Source organism: Nyctereutes procyonoides, unplaced genomic scaffold (genome assembly GCF_905146905.1).
Source record: "Nyctereutes procyonoides isolate TBG_1078 unplaced genomic scaffold, NYPRO_anot_genome, whole genome shotgun sequence".
Taxonomy (NCBI): domain Eukaryota; kingdom Metazoa; phylum Chordata; class Mammalia; order Carnivora; family Canidae; genus Nyctereutes; species Nyctereutes procyonoides.
This window is the reverse complement of record NW_026575042.1, coordinates 26,195,449-26,217,989: the sequence shown is the minus strand read 5'-3', so window position 1 is coordinate 26,217,989 and position 22,541 is coordinate 26,195,449. Positions and strand designations below refer to the sequence as shown.

The window sequence follows — 22,541 nt, the reverse complement described above, 5'->3', positions numbered from 1 at the left end:
CAGAAGTCCCCTCACACCGTAAATAGAGAAAAGGAGTTTTAAAACAAAAACAATTTGGCTTCCTTGTGGGGGTTGGGGCAGAGGTGAGAGAGGTGCTAACTTGGTCTCAAAAGTTTTGCTTATTAGATTTTCACCAGCTACTTTAAATCTCACTCTGCTCTTTAGACAGAATGGCATAACTTATGGGCAGAAAAGAGGTAGTGCTTTTACATTTCTTAATAAGATAAAGACTTTTTCATTGGGCTAATGTTTCCTTGCTGAAAATAATTTGGAAAATAGAGAGAAAGTTACTTAACATATATCCCAGACAGGTTCTTTGTACTCCATGTTGATGTAAAGAACCAAAAAAGACCTCCTGTGACATGTTAGAGTAGATTTCCTGATAATTTAATATCAGAGGAATAATGCAATTTGCATCTAATATAATTAGATTTCCTTGTTATGTATGGACTGACCCAGTTCAAATGCGTAATCTCATTTGCTGCCCTTCCATATTCCCTTAGAACTGGGTCAGTGCCTGTGCATTAGCCCTTACAGCACTCTGCCTCATGGCATGATTATTGGGTACACATAACCATAGCATGAGATCATATTAAGGGTAAGGACTCTTGATTAGAAATAATTCATGGTAGTTGGAAAACCGTGGGGCATTGGGCTCAGGCAAAACAGTATTCAAATCCTTCTTTCCCATTTCCTTGGGAACGTACTATGGCTCCTCTCCATGTTTCTTCTGTAATATATGTAAAAAGCACCTGGCCGGTTTCCTTTTGCTTCCCTCACTGGTGCCCTTAGTCCTTGCCCTGGGCTTTGCACATCACTGGGGAGCAGTGAAAGGTACCGTTGTATTATACGGGCCAAGGTCAGAATCCTTTGATTTACTTAAAGAAAAGCAGTGTAAGCCTTGAATCAGTGGATTAGCAGGTGTTTTCAAAGATCAGTCTATAAGTTATTAATATAAAATTTTTTAATGAAACCGTTGTGTTATGCTGCAAGCCAAATAATGAAATAAGTAACAGTGGGACCCATAGTCTTGGTCACTTTTTAAAGTTTCGGGTTTACATGTATTTTTTTTTCTTTTTGCTGGGCTTTATATTTTTAACATAATTTTTCCAGTCTTCAACGTGTCACCTTTTTTTGTGTGCATTTTCAAAAGAATCTCATTAGTAATACTTTTTGTACTTCCCTATGGACTTTGATTGGACCACTGATATTTCATGAAGAGAGAGAAGAGGGAATTATGTAGTCTCATTTTTTAGTAAACATGTAAAATAGGAGCTTTTTAGACAGCAAGCATGTATGTATTCTGCTACCCTTATTTCTTTAAATGTTTCCCTGTTTCTTCCGTATTGATATCATTTTTTATAATTTTAACTGTTTTTCCTTGAGTCCTCAGTCCTTCTCAAGGCAGCCTGTCCTTTTACTGCCTCTGGCCATGAGTTCTTCTTTCCTTCAGAAAGCTTCTTAAAATTGAGGGTAGATGTTTGTCTAAGCTCAGCATTCCCTCAAAGACCATGCAGTTGTTTATCTTCTTGTTTATAGAGAGCTACTGCCCTACCACTTCTCTTGTGTCTCCTCTCTTTCCTGTATTCCACTCATGAATTCCATCTGCCACACCTCGGTGATGCTTATAAGGCTATCGTGCCTCATGACAGCTAGAATAGAAGCATTATGAGTGTTAATGACCCATCCTGAAATCCAGATCTTGCCAAAGCCCAGTATTAAATCTTATCAGAAAGCCAGCACATCAAGGTCTCACCTCTCAGGCTTCACCTGGCCGTGTTCTAAGAAGTGGGTCTAAGTCATCACAGCACTCTCTGGCGCGGGGGGGCGGGGGGGGTGGAGTCTCCCAGATGAGACCAGGGAAAAAGAGTGTGTGGATGCATTTGCACATGCCCATGCATCCAATTAAATGCTATAGCAAAACACCAGGGTTTTGGAACAAGATTGCTACCTACTCATGGTTATTTCTGTTTGTTTTTAGGGTTTTGTTTGTTTGTTTGTTTTTGCAGTAAGCTAAGCCAAGTACATTCAGTAAAAGTCAGAACAAGATTTAGGGAATGCAGCCTGCTATCTGAGCCAGGTCACCATCATGGTGGAGTGGGTTTAGTTAATCAAGTTGGGATGTTCTCAGGTACCATCACTGGCAAGAGAGAAATTTGGGAAAAGGAGAGTGGTTAGTGTGGTAGCTTTCTAAACTATGTAATGAATTTTACTGTTCTTTCTTGAAACCAGTTATGTTAAGTTTTATTGGCAGGAATTAGAACCATCGTTTCTATTCAGTGAGGGTGGGGGGAGAAGAAAAAAAGACTAAATTGGCAGCTTTTACTGTATTTATCATATGCATCAGCTTTTGCTTACTGTTTAAAGACACTAAGAAATAAAGTTGCTGTCAATCACAGTATAAAGAGTTGCTTTGAAATGGTGTTGCATAGAAAGGGAGTTAGAAATTGGAATGCCCAACTGAATAGTAAGTGTCCACAAAAGAGGACAGGAAATGTCTTGTAGAGATTACAACTGCTACGTGTTATTTGTAACAGCAAATGCTTTTGAAACAACCCAGTATCCATCGGGGAGCCTGATTAAAATAAATGCTGGTTCATCCACTCAAGCAGTCCACATAGCTGTTAAAAAAATGAGCGAAGGTGTGCTCTCCACATTGACATGGAGTGATCTCCATCCACTATGTAGTTACATGAGGAAAAACCAAAGTACAGAGCAGGGTGCTTCTAAACAGTGTACAGAAAACAAAAACCAAGTACAGAAAATTTTTGTGCAAGAAAGGAAAGATCATGGATATACATACACAGTTGCATATATTTTCAAGGAGAAACAATACAGGAAAAAGGTAAATTAAAAACTGCAAGAAATGTGTAGGGGGAAGGGAGGAGTCAGGGTGCAAGACACCAAGAGGAAGCAACACTTACCAGAGCACGCTTCGATACGAGGTTTGACTTCAGAATCATGTGAAGCTTTGACATGATCATAAATTACATCCATAAAAGCGCAGCCCCATCACACAAACACAGAGAATGAAAAAAACCCACAAAAAAATAAATGAACCTAATTGGACTTTGTTAGTGACATAACGATATGGAGAAAAGAATGATTTGGACTGATCTTAGAACACAATATTCTTACTGTACATTCTTAATGAGATACTCTTTGAAGACTTTCTCCCCAAATGTAGATTTTAAATCAGATTTAGTAGTCTTACTATTAATAGTTAGGTTGATGTGGTTAGGAATTAAGATTTTCCACCTAAAAGACACAAATAAGCATAAAATTTTAAAAAAATAAGTAAAAACCTTGTACACTTAAATTTGTATTAGAAATATTAGCAGGCACCTGGGTGGCGCACTGGGGTTGAGTGGCCAACTCTTGGTTTTGGCCCAAGTCATAATCTCAAGGTCCTGGGACTGAGCTCTGCATTGGGCTCCACACTCAGCATGGAATCTGCTTAAAAGATTCTCTCTCTTTTCCCTCTGCTCCCCCCAGTCCCCAAACTAGTGCTCATGTGCTCTCTCTTTCTTGAATAAATAAATCTTTAAAACATAGAAGTATTAGCAATATTTTCTTCTTCCCTTTTAAAAATAATGTGTCTGAGATCAGTCCAAAGAAAAGGCCTTAGGAAACAATGAAAACTCCATAAAAATGGGCATTTCTAACACCCAGATTGTGGTCTTTAAATATCATTCCCCACTAAAAGAATCCAGAGGTCCTTGGAGTAATGTCTGGCTCTTGGGCCAAGGTGGAAAATGTACTTGGTAAGTCTAGAGCATCTTGTGCCAGAATGCTGATTAGTCATTCAAAAGGACTCAGGAACCAGTCTGAAGGGTTCCCATTGTCCAGAGGTAGGATCATTGACTGCAGTTCAATAAATAAAATTCCATGAGTTGTAATGGTATGAAAACAACAAAAGAACCATCATACTACTGCATTATTGCATTGTTGAGACTATTTTGAATGACAATAGAGAATGTTCATTTGATTAACTAAATTATGGTAAAGAGTCATAATGGAAATGCAGAGTTAAGGTTGGGGTCCTTGTCCCAGTCCACTCCCCTTCACAATAGGCATGGTGTCTAACCTCAGATTGACTCTCTGTGGCAGGAAGTACATTACTTTGCATTCATTTCATCTCCAGTTACCAATATGGTGTCAGCAGAGCTGACATCTGCCTTCTGAGGTTCCAAAGACCTGGCTTCTAGTCCCAGCTCCTCCTCTTGCTCCCTCCACAGCCTCCCATCTCTCACCCTTGCCAAGCCTCAGATTCCTCATCTCTAAAATAAGAATGAGAATGAATGTGCCCTGTTCACCCTTCAAAACCGCAAGGAATGATTGCTGACCTCTAAGAAGCCTTCCGCCTTGCTGAGACAGCGAATTGTCAGTGTTTGCCCTCAATTATTACTTTCTTAACAGGTGCATTTGTGAAATTGCACTGGAGATTGAAATCCTTTTAGCTATACCAAGAAAAATAAGTATTGCCAGTTCATTACAGCAGGTTGGACGCGGAAGTAAAAATACTTTTGTTTCTTTCAGCCATGGAATTCCATGAACACTTGCACAGCATCGGCACCAAGGAAGGTTTGAAGGAACGAAAACTGCAAAAAGCAGTGGAGAGCTTTACTTGGAATATCACCATCCTAAAGGTACGTGGCCACGCTGTTTCCAGTGCTGGTGATGTTGCCATCTTTCTCAGCATGTTTCCCCTTTTTAGTTCAACATATCTTGCATCGTGCGTTCTCAGCCACTGGGGCGATAGCACCCCACAGCAATCCAGTGAGATCTCGGCCCTCAGGAGAACCTGCAGGCACGTGGCTGGGCAGTGCGGCATGGAGCCAGCACCGGGGCTCTCATGGCTGGCCCACTGTGGCTTCTGATAGGAAGGGAAAGGACCTTGGCTTCTATCCTTGAAGCATCATAAGGTTTAGAAATGCCAGTTGCTATATGTGAAATAGATGGCGTGATTACAGGGGGAATGATTGAGAATTTAGATTCTAATTACTCAAATGTCATTTAACGCTTTAAAGTATAATCACAGCCTTAATATTAATATGATCCCAGGACAAAAATAGGAAAAACTTATGTGGGGCATAATTTAAACAAATATGTAAAGGAATTGCCGTTTAAAATAAGTTTTCCTTCGAGGGAAAAGCCATCTGTTTGCCTGGCTTGCTTCCTTCCTTCCTTCCTTCTCTCCTTCCTTCTTTCCATCCTCAGCGTGACCATTTTTAAGATGTTATTTTTTTTATTATAAAAGCAATACATTATCATTGTTGAAACTGTCAAAATAGAAATGCAAAGATGAACATAGTCCCACCATTCAGAGGCATTTACCGCTGGCCTTTAGCCATACATTCTCCCTTTTTCTCTGTGCTGTGTATGATGTGACATGATTTTTAAAATAATGCTAGCTATGTACCTTGAAACTTCTGTTAAGTTTTGTCTCAGTGGTCTTTACTTTTCTTCTTCTTAGTGTTTGGGAACTTGAATAATCTAACACAAAAACATTATTTCACTCTGGATCTTGGATCGCTAAATCTAAAATACTCTCTGGTATTCACCCTCCAAACTTTCTGCTCCCTTGAAGTCAAAACTGTAAAGACGTTATCACAGCTGCCTCTTTTAATTTCCCTGTTCCCCCTCAAGTTAAAAGATCCATTCCTGGAGCTGACAACAGTTTTTGATGTGATTTAATAAAAAGTCACCCTTCCAAAGCTAGCCAACTTGCATTTTCTCACGTTAAACCTCTACTCATTTTTATAATTAAAATCATTTCTTGACTTCTTAAAATGCTTCCCTTCCTTCACATGTGCTTTCTTTTGTAATCTTTCAATCTTCTGCTTAGAAGTTACCTTTGATAGTTTGCAGTTCAGTAAACAGCAGATAGAAGAATTTACAATGAAACCGAATTTGGCTTTGTAATTTGCTGACTCACTCCCACTCAGAGATAGGGGTACACAATAAATTTCCTGCGAACCTCAAGAAAAAAAGCACAGTAATTTAAGCCAGTGGTAGAACAAATGCTCATTTTGCTTTTGTTTTATTATAGGCAAAAACAGACTTACTTTGGTCCGTAAGTCCAAACTTTAACCTGTGAACTATCTTTGTTATTACTCGTTTGTGGTCTAAGAACTGGAAGCCTGGGAATCACCTGGGAGCTTGTGCAAAACGCAGACTCCCAAACCCCACCCCAGATCTACTGAATCAGAATCTGCATTTTTACAAGAGCCCAGGGGATTCTTGTGCACATTAAAGTCTGAGACACACTTGGCTAAGAGCCACCGAAAATGGGAGCCTGGTGCACATATTAATGAAAAACAGCTGACATAAAGTAATATACCAGATTTTAGAAATAAGTAATTGAAGCAAATAGCTAAACCTATTTTCTTTTGAGTTATGTCCAGGAGAGAGAATTAACACCTCAGACTTATGTTCATATGGAAACTAACATATAGGACAGGATAATAGATCTTTTTTAAAATTTCCAGTGTATTTGCCCTTGATGGTGTTTGAGTTTGGTAGAACCTGAGTGATTAATGGGGAAGAACTAGAGAGATCTGTGTGTCATTTCCAAGCAGTGAAAGGGCTTTTTCCACTCCTGGGTGTTTCACAAGTTTTAACTTTGTTTAAGAGAATCAGTGACCTCTTGGACATGAATTTAGGTCTGAGTTGAGCTACTAGCCTTTTTGGGGCAGGAGGGAGTTGGATCCTTTGGATTCTTCTGACCACTTGTTCTTTGTGGTGAGCTTGGAGAGGTGGGAGCCCTGTAGGGGATGATCGGTCGGTCACCCAGTGTGGAGGCCTCCTGCCATAAATTCCTTTCATGTAAGGACATTCCTCCCAGTTCTTATGAATTTTTACTTGCTTTGTTTAGTTTTGCAATTTTAAGAATTGCTTTAAAATACATAAACGAACAAAGAAGAAATGTCCGTTGTGATCACTACACCCAGAGTTATCTACTATTGACACCTTGGCATATTCCAGTCATTTTTATTTTTAATAGAAATTATTCATTTGTTTTTGTAAATGCATCTTCATTATGCAGAACCTTTTTTAATGTAGAAAAGATAAAAGTTTTAAAATGACCTCAAACCCTCTGAGAAATAACTATTATTAAATGTAGGTGACCTTACTTTGGGTAATATTTTAGATGCATATGGATGATAAATGGATGGATGGAGATACATTTATTGATTCTGAATCATACTTCTTTTTTCTATTTTTGACATCTTTGAAATTGGTATGTATCTTACAGTCCATGACATTTGTGTACTGTATCCTAGTTCAATTGGCAGTGACTTATTTTCTTAATGGTACATCTGACAAGAACTAGTGTCTCAGATATTGTGAAATAAGATACTCCAGTAGACGGAATCCTACTGTAATTACTCTTTTTAATTTTTTTAAAAAGCACTAATTTTTACCTAGTTTAACAGAAGTAAACCATAAAGAAGCTAAATGAATTTATAAGAAATAAATATCTCACAGTAAAGATGATTCAGCAGTTCATTTAATTTCTTTCATTTAGCATGATGCTTTTTGATATTCATCCACGCTGAGGTGTGTTTCAGCAATGCATTCCTTTTTATTGATGAACAGTATTCTGTTTGATGGCTGTGTTACTCTTTCATACATTCACTAGTTGATGGACGTTTGGATTGTTTCCAGTTTCTAGCTATTGAGAATAAAGCTGCAGTGAGCATTCACATGCAGATCTTTGTGTGGACATGTTCTTGTTTTCTTGGGTAAATACCATGAGTGCAGTAGCTGGGTCATATGGTTAAATGTATGTCAGACTTTATTAGAAATTGCCAAACTACTTTCAGACTAGCCCGTTTAGTATCCTCTCCCCCAGCAGTGTTATGAGTGTTCTGATTATTGCACATCCATGTCAACATTTGCTATTGTCAGTTTAGCCATTCTAGTAAATGTATAAAGGTTGAACGTCTTTTTGTTTGGATTTTTTTAAAGCTTTTTAAAAGGATTATGATGAGTCTTAGTCTGGTTTTCTTCATGTTTTTTCTGCTTACTATTTGTTGGGCTTCTTTGTGTGGAATTATAGTTTCCATTAAATTTGGAAAAAATTTTAGCCATTTTTTTCTTTAAATCTTTTTTTTTCCTGTCTTACCCTTTCTCTCCTGCTTCTATAACTCCATTTATACATATATACTGCTTGATACCTTCCCAGAAGTGACAGGTACACTCTTCATTTCTTTTTAAGGTCTTTTTTCTTTCTTTCTTTTTAAATAGTTTCTGTTAGTTCTACATTTTTTAGCAATATGGCTATATCTTCTGCAGCATCTACTCTGCCATTAATCCTGTCCAGCTTCCCACTTCTCTCGTCTTTGTGCTCATCACATCCTCTATCTTCGTGGACCTAGGTATTTACAGTGACTGCTTAAGAGGCCTGCTACTCGGTCCCTCCCATCCTAGCCGCCATGCCTCCCTGAACTCCAAACTCCCATCTCCTCAGCTCGGTGGGACCACTGAGCTCTGCTTGGGCTCCATGCACACTGCAGCTGGGAACCCCTCCAAATAGACACAAACCCTGTTTGTGTGTGTCTTCCCTCAGAGCACCCTGTGTTGCACTGTCTGAACATCATTGTTTAATATATTGAATCCAGTTTTCTCCATGTGTGTCAGCCCTATTCCTAACTTGTCCCTTGTCACCTCTTTCATCCCACCCTCTGTCCCATCATCTCTTCTGCTCCATCAAACAGAAGTAAAAGAGAAAAGGACACTCCATTCGTGTCTTTTCAATCTGATTGGCTATTGGAAGTTTCAGGATTTTTATGAATTGCCACTGTGAATTCTGTGAATTTTAGAAGTTTATTAAATTGTGTCATACCCTTTTGTTTGTTTGCTGCTTGTGTTGTGTGTGTGTGTGTGTGTGTGTGTGTGTTTGCTAATTTTACTTTTTGCTCCTTTTGTCAGGAATGTGGGAAGGAAATTCTGTTAATACATTTTTCCACCCACCAGTGTAATCAAGATGTTCCTCTCCTTTTATTTTCCATTTGCTAAAATATTCACTGAACTGGTGATCACTTTCATTGTTTCTATTTATAACAATTCCCAAAATGGTAGAATTTCATGATAGAAGAGCCCCTCTTTAATTGTTCCCTTTTGGTGCTAAGAAGCCAAACTCCTGCAGGCTAGCTCACAGAAGAGGGATAAGATGCTGGCTCAAGGAAGGGATCATGAAAGTCAGGGAGCCCTGAGACAAGAAGCTGTGGTCCAGCCTCACGGGAGTAAAGAGGTCAGGAAGCCCAGCAGCTCCTGGGCAGCTCTCTGGGGGCCTGTGGCCATCTGCTCTGTCCTCCTCCCTCCGCCAGAGGCTCCTCCTGCTCTGTGACTTGGTCTTGCCTTGGTCTGGCCCTGACTGTACCTTAGCATTTTTTATTCTGAGTCCTCAATCTACTCATATTTCCTAGTTCAAATTACAAAGAGAGGAAATCTCATTGACTCGGCCTATCCTTTTCATTTCACGTCCAGACTAGTGATCCTAAAGTTATAAGCCTCCCCTTTTGTGAAATTCTTCTTGGATCAAGCTCTCTACCTGCTTGAATCCACTGTGCCCAGAAAGGTACCATCACACAGTACAAAATACAGCCATCTTGACTGGCCACTTCAGTTCTCTGTTGCTGTATAACAAACCATGCCAAAACTAACAGTGTAATACAACTTCTTATTTTGTATGACTCTGTGGGCTAGCTGAGCTCAGCTGGGTGGTTTTTATGCTCCCCTGGTGTTGATCAGGATCACTTATGAGGCTTGGTTCTGGTGGGAGGTGGGCTGGCCTGGACGATCAAGAAGGCTCCACTTACATGGCTGGCATTTCACCAGTGATGGCTGGAGTGGCTAGGTCTCTATCCTCTCTCTCTCTTCCTCTCCCACATGGTCCATCATCATTCAGTAGACCAGCCCCAGCTTCCTAAATGGCTGCGAGATTCCAAGAAAACAAAAGGAGAAGCTGCCAGGGTCCTTAAGACCGCTTCCTCCGTGTTTAATTGACCAAAGCAAACCAAGACCAATCCAGATTCAAGGGAGGGGGAAGTGTACTCCACCTCTTAGTGGATGCAGTGGCATGCCTGGACAGGGATGGGAGGAATTACAGGGGGCTGCTTTGGAGATGGCGTACTACAGTGGCAAACCGTGAGAATGAAGCATTTTCCCTCAGAAGAGTAGAGGCTTGGCGACACAACACTGTGGAGTCATCAGATCCACCTTCCTGCTGCTTCCCCTAGATTGCCAGCCCTACTCCACCATCATGCAATTTGAGTTATATTCAGCCATCCAGTGTATAGAATCTGAACCCTCTGTAACTTTGCTTCTACCTGCTGGTTACAGAAATACCCTCAAAGCAGCACAGAATTCTGTTCTCTCTTCCTCCAACATCCCTTTACACCTTTGAGAACTATCATTATCTTCTCTTAGACCTCCCCAGTGCAAGTCAGACATGCTCAGCCTATGCAGATTCCAGGATGAGATGGCATCTGATCCCCTCCCCGTCAAGTCCTTTGGTCTTCTGAGGACTCTAGTTTGTCAGTGTCCTCCATAAGATGGGGTAGCCAGAATTATCCCCATACTTTGGATGCACAGTGCTCTAATCACCCCAGGGTAGGAGTCGTCAATATGATCTTGTGCATAGTCTGAAAATGATCATACTGTTAATACAGGCCAAAATTATGCTGGATTTTCTAGCACCTGTGTCATTTCCTAGACTCAAACGAAGCTTATTATGATCCGTGGTGTTTTCCAGATGAACTGCTGCCAAGCTAGCTCTCCCTGTTCTGGGCCACTCCACCCTCAGAAGTAAGACTAAAAACTAAACCCTGAAAGCAATTAGAGATTTCTTCTCTTTAGGAACATAAGACTTGGGATCCCTGGGTGGTTCAGTGGTTTAGCGCCTGCCTTTGGCCCAGGGCGCGATCCTGGAGTCCCGGGATCGAGTCCCACGTCAGGCTCCCGGTGCATGGAGCCTGCTTCTCCCTCCTCCTGTGTCTCTGACTCTCTCTCTCTCTCTCTGTCTATGATAAATAAATAAACCTTAAAAAAAATAAAATCTTTAAAAAAAAAAAAAAGGAACATAAGACTTCTGCCAAAAATAAATAATTAAACCAGACGGTTTTTGCACCTGGTAACACATTAATCTCAACTTCGTTTTTACCTGAGGTGCAGTACTTACCTTGAAGACCTGAACACTAACATTTGTTTCTTGTCCGAAAATTCCTGTGATGGTATTTGTGCAGCTCCTTTTCTTTATTGGTGGTATTATCCTTTAGTTATTTTATGTATTATAGGAGGTGTATTATGTTGGCTGTTTTCCTAAAAATCTGTAACTGGCTGGAAGCCATTCCTCTATTTGGTGTGTGAAGACTCTTCAGCATAGCTCAGAAAACCACGCTACAGTAGTGTCTGTCATTAGGCCGGTTGTGCTTTCTGGTCCATTTAAAACACAGTAAAACCTCAGACATTGGATCCCACTACTGTGGAATTTGTGATCTCTCAACTAATGTTTAATTATTATGCAGGAGCTGTACTTAAAAGATTAACAGTGCAAGGGAAGTGCTTGTGTATGCTGTTTTTACTAGTTTTTCAGGAGCTTCCATGCTCATGATCCTGGCCCTGCTGATTCCTCAACATCCCCTTACTCTGTGCTTCCTCTCTCTACACATCAGGCATACCACCCTCCCCTCTGCTCTGGGTCCTGCTACCTGGAACCTTCTGTTGACCTCCTGTCTCCTGTGCTTAAGTCATGGCTCACTTCCACTGTCTAGAGCTCCCAGTGGCAGCTCCTAAAAACCTTCACGCCACCTCTGCCACCAGACCCACCAGCTCTGTGTCAGATGAAGTTATATCCCACTGCAGGGGGCCAGCGCTCCCACTAGCATGAAATTTAAACCTTCCTATGGCCATTTCCATTATCAGAGAGAGATGTAACCACAGTTGGAGCTCAGAAAGCTTAGTAGTGTAGAAATCATGCTACTAAGCTATGGTTAGGCCTCAAAGGCATCATTTATTAGAGTCTTAGAGTCACGTGTGGAAGTCAGTGTCCTCCTTAGCCCTCTGGCCTGCTGAAATCCTTTCCTGCCCATCTGTCTGGGCCCAACTCACACACCACACTGTTTCCACGGTGTTGCCTAGGAGCCCATGGGAGCTCTCCAGCCTCCATCTTTGTTGAGTGAAATGTAAAATTGCTTTTGAGGTGAGAGACATCTCAATATAAATTGCATCTTAAATGTAAAAATTTAAATTAAACTTTGTATAAACCTTTGAGCACAGCCACTGTGAAATTGAGGAACGGTTGTCAATGTGATGAAATAGCCAAAATATTGGCAAGGGGGAGGGGACCGAGGTGCAAGGAGAGTCTTGGGATCCACCCACCATACCTGTGTGATCCAGACAGACACTGCTTCATACAACTGAAACATCTCTTTGGATTAAGGGAAAAACCAGGGGTTCGGAGCTATGTTTCCAGAACTGTTCTCACACCCTGAGAGCCCCTCATCCCCTTGGCCAGTACCTGTGAACCCTTTCTGCTGCAGAGAGATTGAGTTTATATACAGTTCACATTCCACCCCTTCAACATGTGAATGAACTTGGGGGAAGCCAATAGGACAGGAGAAAATCATGAAACACTCAAGATGAATTTAACATCCCAGAAAGAGGCATGTGCCACTCTGCTCTGTTGCTCTAACTTGAGGTGACTGATGATCCGGAGATCTTTTTTCAGGTGCAAGACTCACTGAGACTTCAGTAGGAAGAAGGTGTTCTGTAACTCGGATGAACGTGCTACAGCCTTAGCCAGCCACACGGGCCTCTCAGGGGGAGCTGTCAGAGTGTAATGAGGCAGCTTAGAGCCAGGAGCCCCACCTTGTATTGTTCACTCCCTCCTCATTCAGCAAATACGGATGGAAATCTGTATTTCTGTGCTTGGGTTTGTGCTTGGGTTTAAGCGCAGGAAGAGCAAATCATCTGTGGTGATGAACTGAGTGCATTAGGGATGTGATAGACCTTCCTCTTGGCTGGCTTTAAAGTGTCACAAGGAACATGTGGGACTCAGCTCTTTAGTTTGGGCCCAGTGGTTTAGTTAGTCCAAAAAGAAAACCGAACACATGGAGAAGAGATTGTGTCTGTTTAAGTGTAATTTGCTGTGTAGACTCTGCCTTAGGCAAAGCCCTTAATCTCTCTAACTCTGAACTCAGTTTGCTCATCTATTAAAATGGGAATAATAAGAGTACCTCTGGCATAATTGAGAGACTCTCATGAGATAATGTTTGTGAAGGGCTTAATACAGTGCCTGGCACACAACAGTCATTCTGTTACCAATAGATGTTTCCTGGTCATGAGATGGCGTTAGGGTTTTGCAATTTCCATTCCCTGGTTTGGGTTGCAGAAGATGCTTTGGGGAGAGGCAGCAGAAGAACCCTAGAGCCCCATGCCATCGCCTCCAAGTGATGTACAGGGTGAAGACGTACAGGGTGACAGGAGAAATGAGGGCACGTGCATAGCATAAGGGTCCAGCCTGTGGGTTGGTGCTAGGCTCACTCGGGGTGGCAGTCTTTCTTCCTGCTGACCCTTGGTGCTCTCTAGGTGCCTGTCCCTTCCCTTTGTCCCAGAGTTAGTTAGCTTCATCTCTTAGGGGAGCAGAAGGGAGTGAAGGTACCTAGAAGCTGCTCTGTTCCTCTCCGTGTTCTTCAGTGGATAAAGAAGCAGGAAAGAGGCAGCCTAGTCCATTACCATCCAAGCGAACCTTCTTGGGTTGGGGATTTCCACCTTAGGGGAACCCAAAAGTCAGTGTGGGCCTCAGACATGCTGAGGTCAAACCAGACACTGATAATTTACATTCTTCTTTGCATGAAATTGAAAAGTCTTTGACTCCCTTTATGCCACCTTCGGACTCCCCAACTGGTTCGAGTGTCCTCTTTTTTCCATCCTTCCCACTGCTTGTAATTTGGAAGAAACATGTCTGCTAACTTCCAGGGAGCGGCAGGTGGCCGTCTTGCCCACTTCAGCTCTCAGCCATGTGGCTATTGCACTGGTTGGTGGTGGAGGTCAGGGGAGTTTTTGTGGCCATTCCGGTCACTCACCTCAGAAGGAAGGTAGCTCTGTTCTTCTCTAATAGATAGTTGGATTAAAATTTTTTAAAGAGCTTTGAAAAAAAAAAACCTGAAGTATAGGATCCCTATTGTTTTAGCTCTAGATCTAAATAAAAGCAGGAAATTGTGATTGTTAATTTTAGATTCAAACACTATGTAGCACTAACAGATGTGGAAGTATTTTTGAACATATGTTACAAGCTAGGACATCTTTTGTGGTCAGACAGAAAGTTTGGTGCCTGTTGGTGCTGAGTGTTGAGTATGGCTGGGGTGCTGGCTCTGGTGTCTGGACCCGATCTTGGGCAGCCAGCAGCAGGGTCTGAAGGAGCACAGTCAGGGCAGACTCTCAGCAAGAGCCGCTGGGATCCAGCCCTGCCCTTAGCTCTCTCTTTTAAAGATTGTTATGAGTCCAAGTAGGAACCTTAAATATTTTGACCTAAGGTTGTTATATCTCTTTCAAGATAAAAACCAAATAGAAGGAGTTATGAAATTCAAAACAGAATGTGTGAAACCAAATAGAGTTTGCGTTACTTAATTGGAAACATTGCAAAGCCAGTTTCGTAGGAGTCTTCAAACCCAGATACCCTGTGTCAGTGGGCGGCAGTGTTTTAAATAGCCTTTGCTCTTTTGAAGTCTTTTGAGGCAATGAGATGTGAACACTGCTATAGCAAACACCATCACCTCTTTGAGAATTGTTCTTTACTCCTGCTGGATGCCACAATCCCGAAACATATGACATACAGTTTTAGATGCACAGAACAAAATACAAGTGATGCAGATAAAGCTCAGCAGCTCTCCAGCCTGGGTTTATGGCCGATAGGGGTCCTTTGTGTCTCCCTGGGCTAGCGCTGAATGCCTCCACTGTCCAAGATGCGGTAATGACCTGTCTGAACTTGGGAAACATAAGATTCAACTAGATAAAGAATTATGTTATTACCACATTAATTAACTTATACATCTGGGGATTTTTGTATTTAAATGCTCCATCATCCTTGGCAGATCTGTATATGCTGACGTGGAAAGATTGCCAAGACATGATTTTTGGTAGAAAAAAAAAATGAAGAATCTGATTGTTTGATTCCATTTCTGTAAAAATAAAGTAAAATAAAATAAAATACCTATCCATAATATATAGATATATAAAGGCAGAGAAAAGGGGGCAGCACAGGTTTGGGGCACAGCTGTGAAGATTAAAGAGGAGTAAACAAGGTGAGGTGATCAAGGGGGTGAGGACAGCTCAGGGGTAGGACATCTAGGGCTGTAGGAAAGGACTCTGATTCTCACTGAGTTATATGAGGAGTCACAGAAGGGAGGACGTGCTCTGACTGCATTTAATTGCATCTCTCTGGCTGTCATGTTGAGAAAGGAGAAGCAGGATGACCAGTTGGAAGGACATTGCCATAAACTCAGAGAAAGGTGATGGTGGCTCAGGCTGTGGTGGTGGCAATGAGGGTGGGAAGAAGTGCCGAGAACCTATATATGTGTATATATTTATTGAAGATAGAGGCAATGGAGACTACGGAAAGTGAGGGGAGGGGAGGAGTGCAAGGAAAGGAGGAGTCAAAGATGGTACTAGGGCCTTTAGTCTTAGTCACTGCAAGAACCAAGTTGTCTTAACCCAAGAGGAGCTGGTTAGAGAAATAGTAGGATATCGGGAACTCAGTTTTGGACAGATGAAGTCTTAAGAGGACATGCCAAGTAAGCATTTTGAATATAGACCCACTAATTTTTATTAATAAAAATATGAGAGCAGGAATCAGTGAAACTGAAATCAGGAAATTGATAGAGAAAATCAACAGAACTAAAAGCTGGCTCTTTGAAAAGATCATTAAAATCAGTAAGTCTCTAGCCAGGCTAACTAGGAAGGAAAAACAAAAAGAGGACACAAATTACTAATATCAGAAATGAAAGAAGGGATATCACTACAGATCCTATGGGTATTAAAAGGATAACAAAGTAATATGATGAACGACTGTATTCCCACAAATTTGATAACTTAGATGAAACATCAATTTCTTGAAATGCACAATCTACCAAACCTCACACAAGAAGAAATAGGCTATTGAAATAGACCTATCTCTATTAAAGAAGTTGAGTGAACAATGATAACCTTTTAAAACAGCACCAACGTACATGGGTTCACTGGTGAATTCTATTGAACATTTAATGAAGAAATTATGCCAGTTTTTTTGTTTGTTTTTGTTTTTTACAATCTCTTCCAGAAAATAGAGGCAGAGGGAATATTTTCTGGTACCTTCTATGTGGCCAGCATTATCCTAATACCAAAACCAGACAAAGATATTACAAGAAAAGAAACCTACAGAGTAGTATCTTTTATGAACACAGATTCAGAAATCCTCAAGAAAATACTAAAAAATTGAATCCAGCAATGCATAAAAAGAATTATACAGTATATCCAAATGAGATTTATACCAGGTATGAAAGATTGGTACAATAATCAAAAATCAATTAATGTAATCCATCACATCAACAGGTCAAAGAAGAAAAATCACATGATCATCTCAATAGATGAGAAAAAAGCATTTGACAAAGTCCAAAGCCTATTCATGATTTAAAAAAAAAAAAAACTCTCAGCAAACTAGAAATAGAGAAGAACTTCCTCAATTTGATAAAGAACATCTACAAAGCACCTATAACTAGCAACATACTTACTGGTAAGACTTCAAACCTTTCCCACTAAGATCTGGAACAAGGCAAGGATATCTCCTGACTACTGTTTTTCAACATTGTACTAGAAGTCCTAACAAATGCAATAAGACAAGAAAGAGAAATAAATGTATATTGGGAAGGAAGAAGGAAAACTGTCTTTGTTCATAGATGACACGATCATCTACATAGAAATTCTGAAAGAATTGACAAAAAACTCCTGGAACTAATAAAGTTATAGTAATGTTGCAAGATACAAAGTTAGTGTATAGAAGTCCCATCACTTTCCTAGATAATAACAATGAACAGGGTAACTTGAAATTAAAAACATAATGCCACTTATATTAGCACCTCCAAAAATGAAATACTTAGGTATTAATCTAACGAAATATGAGCAAGATCTATATGAGGAAAACCACAAAACTCTGAGGAAATATATCAAAGAAGAAATGAGTAAGTGGAGAGACATCTCCTGTTCATGGTTAAGAAGACTCAATATTTTCAAGATGTCATTTCTTTCCAACTTGAACTATAGATTCAACACAATCCCAATCAAAATCCCATCAAGTTATTTTGTGGTTATTGACAGATTTATTCTAAAGTTTATATGGAGATGCAAAAAGACCCAGAATAGCCAACACAATATTAAAGGAGAAGAACAAAGTCAGAGGAATAACACTACTTTGGGATTTATTATGAGGCTACAGTAATCAAGACAGTGTGGTACTGGTGAAAGAACAGACAAAGAGATTAATGAAACAAAATAGAGAGCTCAGAAATAGAACCACATAAATATAGGCAACTGAGTTTTGACTGAGGGGAAAAGGCAATACAGTGGAGCAAAGATGCTCTTTTAAACAACAGTGCTGAAACAACCGAGTATCCACATGCAAAAAAAAGGGGGCGGGGGTGGGGGACCTGGACACAGACCTTACACCCTGCACAAAAACTAACTTAAAACAGATTATACACTTAAATGTAAAATGGAAACTATAAAACTCCTGGAAGATAACATAGCAGAAAATTTAGATGACCTTGGGTACCATGGTGACTTTTTAGGTATAACACCCACAGCACAGTCCATAAAAGAAAGAATTCATAAGACCAGGCTTTATTAAAATTAAATCTCTGCTCTGCAAAAGACAAGTCATTAGAACAAGAAGACAAGCCACAGACTGGAAGAGAATATCTGTAAAAGACACATCTGATAAACAGCTGTTGCCCAGAATATACAAAGAACTGTTAAAATTCAACAATAGGAAAATGAACAATCTGATTTGAAAATGGGCAAAAGACCTGAGCAGACACTTTACCAAAGCAGATATGCAGATGGAACGTTGGCATGTGAAAAGTTGTTCAACATTGTGTATCATTAGAGAATTGTAAATTAAAACAAGAATGAGACATCAATATTTAGCTGTTAGAATGACCAAAATCTAAAACACTAACAGCATCAAATGCTGCTGAGGATGGGGAGCAACAGGAACTTTCATTCATTGATGATGGGAATACAAAATGGCCCAGCCATGGCAGTATGGCAGTTTCATTTTTTTTTAATATTTTATTTATTTATTCATGAGAAACACACACACACAGAGGCAGAGACATGGGTAGAGGGAGAAGCAGGCTCCCTGCAAGGAGCCCAATGCGGGATTCAATCCCAGTACTCCAGGATCACACCCTGAGCTGAAGGCAGATACTCAACCACTGAGCCACCCAGGCATCCCAGTATGGCAGTTTCTTACAAAAGTAGACATACTCTTACTGTATGATACATCAGTCATGCTCCTTTCATTATCTACCAAAATGAATTGAAAACTCACACCACAAAATTCTGCACATGGATGCTTATAGCAATTGTATTCATATTTTCCAAAAACTTGGTTGTAACGGAGATGTTCTTCAGTAGGTGAGTGAATAAATAACCTGTGGTACATCCGGACAATGGAATATTATTCAGCACTAAAAACAAATGAGCTATCAAGCCATAAAAGATATGGAGGAAAGTTAAATGCATAATACTAAGTGAAAGAAGCCCATCTGAAAGGGCTACATACTTTATGACATTCTGGAAAAGGCAAAACTATTGAGTTAGTAAGAAACATCAGTGGTTTCGGGGATTGGGGGGAAGGGAGGGATGAATAGATGGAGCACAGGGGATTTTTAGGGCAGTGAAACTACCCTGTATGATACTGTAGTGGTAGATACATGATAGTATACATCTATCCAAACTCATAGAATGTACAACACCAAAAGTGAACCCTAATGTAAGCTATGGGCCCTGATAATGATGTGCAGTGTCCCTCATCAGTTATAACAAATGGATGTCCCACAGTGGGGCAAGATGTCAGTAGTGGAGGTGGTTGTGCCTGTTGTGGAGATGGGGGCATATTGGAAATCTCTGTGCTTACTGTTCAGTTTTGCTGTGAACCTAAAACTGCTCTAAAAAATGAAGTTATCAATTTTAAAAATCGGAGAAGGTTAAAAATGTTTGGAATTTTAAAGCACAAATGAAATATCTAGTTACAGTCCGTTAGCCATAAATATATGTAGCAATCCCACATGTAAGGGCAAATAAACTATTTAGCAAGAAATTACATTTTTGGCATAATATGCTATAATTACATACAAAAACCTCACTGCTTATAAACTTTCAGTATATGAATTCAGTACTAGTAAGAATGAATAAAAAATGAAGCTCCTTTAGTTAAAATATGCAATGGAGCATCTATTTATAGTTACTAATTAAAGGTCTTTGTAAAGCAGGAAGATCATGAACAGTGAATGGTAAACAGCAAACCATTCTGTGGATTCTGGCCTCATAGTGGCTTAAAATTACATTGCAACTTGGTCTCACCAGAGACTGAGATTTGATTTTAGTCCAGTTGCCTCCCAAGCTAAGTCCTTACCTGTTACCCTTGCCAGCTGCCCCCCAGCTTTTGTTGTACAGGAGTACTTGAACAGGGGTGCACATTGGGAGGGAGTTAAACAAAAAGGGAGAAGGAGGGAAAGTACCAAGAATGCAAGTATGACAAGAAAAAGCCAAACTATGGAGAAATGATAAAGAGAATGATAGAAGAAATTTAGAACTCAAGGGAAGGAAAAAAAGCAAACTATAAAAATAAGAAAGAAGGAAATAGTATAAGTAGAAAGAACTATTAATGGGAGGCGATTAAAGATAGGAAGAAAAAATAGAACAAAAGACCAAAGTAGGATTGTTGGAATTTACAGTGGAGAACCACCTCATCTCTTCTAACCATTAATCTTGAAATGATCGGCTGATATATGGGCAGTTTCAACCCCCAGGGGATATTTGACATCTGCAGACATTTGGTTATCACAGCTGAGGTGGTGCTACTGCTCTATAGTGGATAAAAGCCAGGGATGCAGCAAACCTAAGATGCACAAGACAACTGCCCATCTACCCACCCAGCCAGCAAAAGAATACTCTGGTCAAAATGTCAAGAGTGATGAGGCTCACAGACTCTGCATTGACCCATCATCAGCTCAAATTCCAGGCTCCCAGTGACCAAGCATCAGTTTATCCCATTGTGTTTTGACCTATATCTGTTAGACTGCATATATGCCAAGTTGATGCCATACCCCATAAAATAAATTAAACTTAGCTAAGAAAGTGCATCTGAAGTAAAGAATTCCTTCCTTCCTTCCTTTCCTTCCTTCTTTAGCAGGTAGTCAGTGAAAACCTGCTGTGTGCCTAACTGCCAAAGCTTGCTTCAAAAGTAAATCTTTATAAATGGAGAATAGACATAGGGCTGTCCAGGGGCTAAGGATGGTGGGGGGATGCATGGGACTATAGTCATAGTACCAGGGAGATCTTCGTGGCGGCAAACTAGCTCTGTGTGTTGATTGCAGTGGTGGTTACCTGAATCTCCCCATGGTCTGAAGTGACGCAGAGCTATAAGCTTGCATTGCCCCGAGGTCAGCTACTGGCTTGCCTATTGTGCTACAGTTATGTAAGATGTAACCACAGGGAGAAGTTTGGGATAAGGTATATAAGACCTCTCTGTACTATATTTGCATCCTTCCATGAATTTATACTTCCTTCAGAATGAAAAGCTAAAAATGAAGCAAATCTTCATCGGGAAAAACCAAGATGGGCCAAACAATTTAGCAAAAGATATAATTCTAACCAGGGTAGACAGCAGTGGTCCACACACGCAGAAGTCTGTTCAAATTTATAAATAGAAAGGACTGAAGAGGCAGCGCTTGGAGTTTGGTGTAGAAAACAAACTTGTTTTTTATTAAAATTGACCTATTTGCTTCCGCCCAGGGCGTGATCCTAGAGTCCAGGGATCGAGTCCCACGTCAGGCTCCCTGCATGGAGCCTGCTTCTCCCTCTGCCTGTGTCTCTGCCTCTCTCTCACTCTCACTCTCTCTCTCTCTCTCTGTCTCTCTTGAATAAATATATAAAATCTTTAAAAAAAATTGACCTATTTGGATGCAGAACCAGTATCAAATAATATGCCCTCTCCCGGCATCGAAATATTTCTATCTCAGTGGAAGACCTATGTTGTCAAACTGCAACAGGAAGTCATGTCACACCTAACATTTAATTGCATGTCTTGTTACAGGGACAAGCGGATCTTTTGAAATACGCAAAGAACGAGACTTTGGAGAACCTGAAACAAATCCATTTTGCTGCTGTTTCATGTGGGCTGAATAAACCAGGCACAGAAAATGCCGACGTTCAGAAGCCACGCCGGAGCCTGGAAGTCATACCCGAAAAAGCAAATGATGAAACTGGAGATTGAAGGAATTTTCTAGAAACCATTATGGAGTTTATAACTCTAGGACCAATTGTAGTCAAATGGGACATTTGCTTTGCACTCACTAATGAAAATAATATTTGGGATTTTAAAGCACAACTGGAATAGCTAATTACAGTCTATTAAAACTGTGAATGTATGTAGCAATTCTGCGTGTGAAGGCAAATAAACTCTTTAACAAGAAATTATATTCCTGGCCAAAATATGCTATATTTGTATACAAAGACATCATAATCGTTCCAGTGTGAACACCAAGACTGTTCGTTCTAGTTCCATTGAGAAAAAATGTTTTCCCTACCTGAAAACAGTTTCTTAGGACGGAAATGGATTGTATTGTCAAAGTAGTATTTATTGGAGAGAAACCTAATCTACGCATTTTGCTTATACATGATTGCCAGAGCCTCTGGGTTATAGATGATTTTGGTGGCATGCCTGCTGAGCCATAATTACCAGGGACAATGTAAGTGGAGAGATGCCCCGAGTCCCCGGGGTCCTTGGAGAGCCATCGAATACAAGGAGAACAGGCAACTGGACTGAAGCTCCCCGGCTGAAGACACACGCTGGGGTGACACAGACGATGTAAAAGCAACCAATCTGAAGCGACACACTGTAAATAGTTTTTCATTGTATGAAGTCGTGTTCACATTAAAAAGATGTTTTATGATATTTCTCCAATAGCAGTACATGTGTTTAATGAAAGTTTAAATTTTAACATTTCTGTTAAGAATACTCTTCAGAGTAGCCAGTGGTTGTGGAATAGCTTTGTCAAAGGTGAGTTGCTTGTCTGGCTTAACACTTTCATTTCAAGGAAGGTGTTCACAACTTTGTGCAAGGGCCCCTGACGATGACCCAGACGCCTCTTTCCGCTTCCAATTCGCACCGCCCTGATGTGTGCCTGGAAACAGTGCAGGGAGGACCTCAGGGGCAGATAGAGGGGCTGGAGCACTCATAGCTGTCCTCGGCCAGCTGGGATTTTAATCCAAGC

At 40.5% G+C, this 22,541-nt stretch overlaps 1 protein-coding gene across 2 annotated transcripts in view; it reads left to right on the top strand.

Moving 5' to 3' along the window:
- Nucleotides 1-22,226, top strand: part of PLCL2 (phospholipase C like 2) — a 186,916-nt gene extending 164,690 nt beyond the window's left edge. For both annotated transcript variants that reach the window (XM_055320857.1, XM_055320858.1), the window contains 2 exons: nt 4,540-4,649; nt 21,362-22,226. In XM_055320857.1, the coding sequence (XP_055176832.1) occupies nt 4,540-4,649; nt 21,362-21,541 (290 nt within the window). In that variant the 3' untranslated portion in view covers nt 21,542-22,226. The remainder of the gene's footprint in view (nt 1-4,539; nt 4,650-21,361) is intronic.
- The last annotated feature ends 315 nt before the right edge of the window (nt 22,227-22,541 follow it).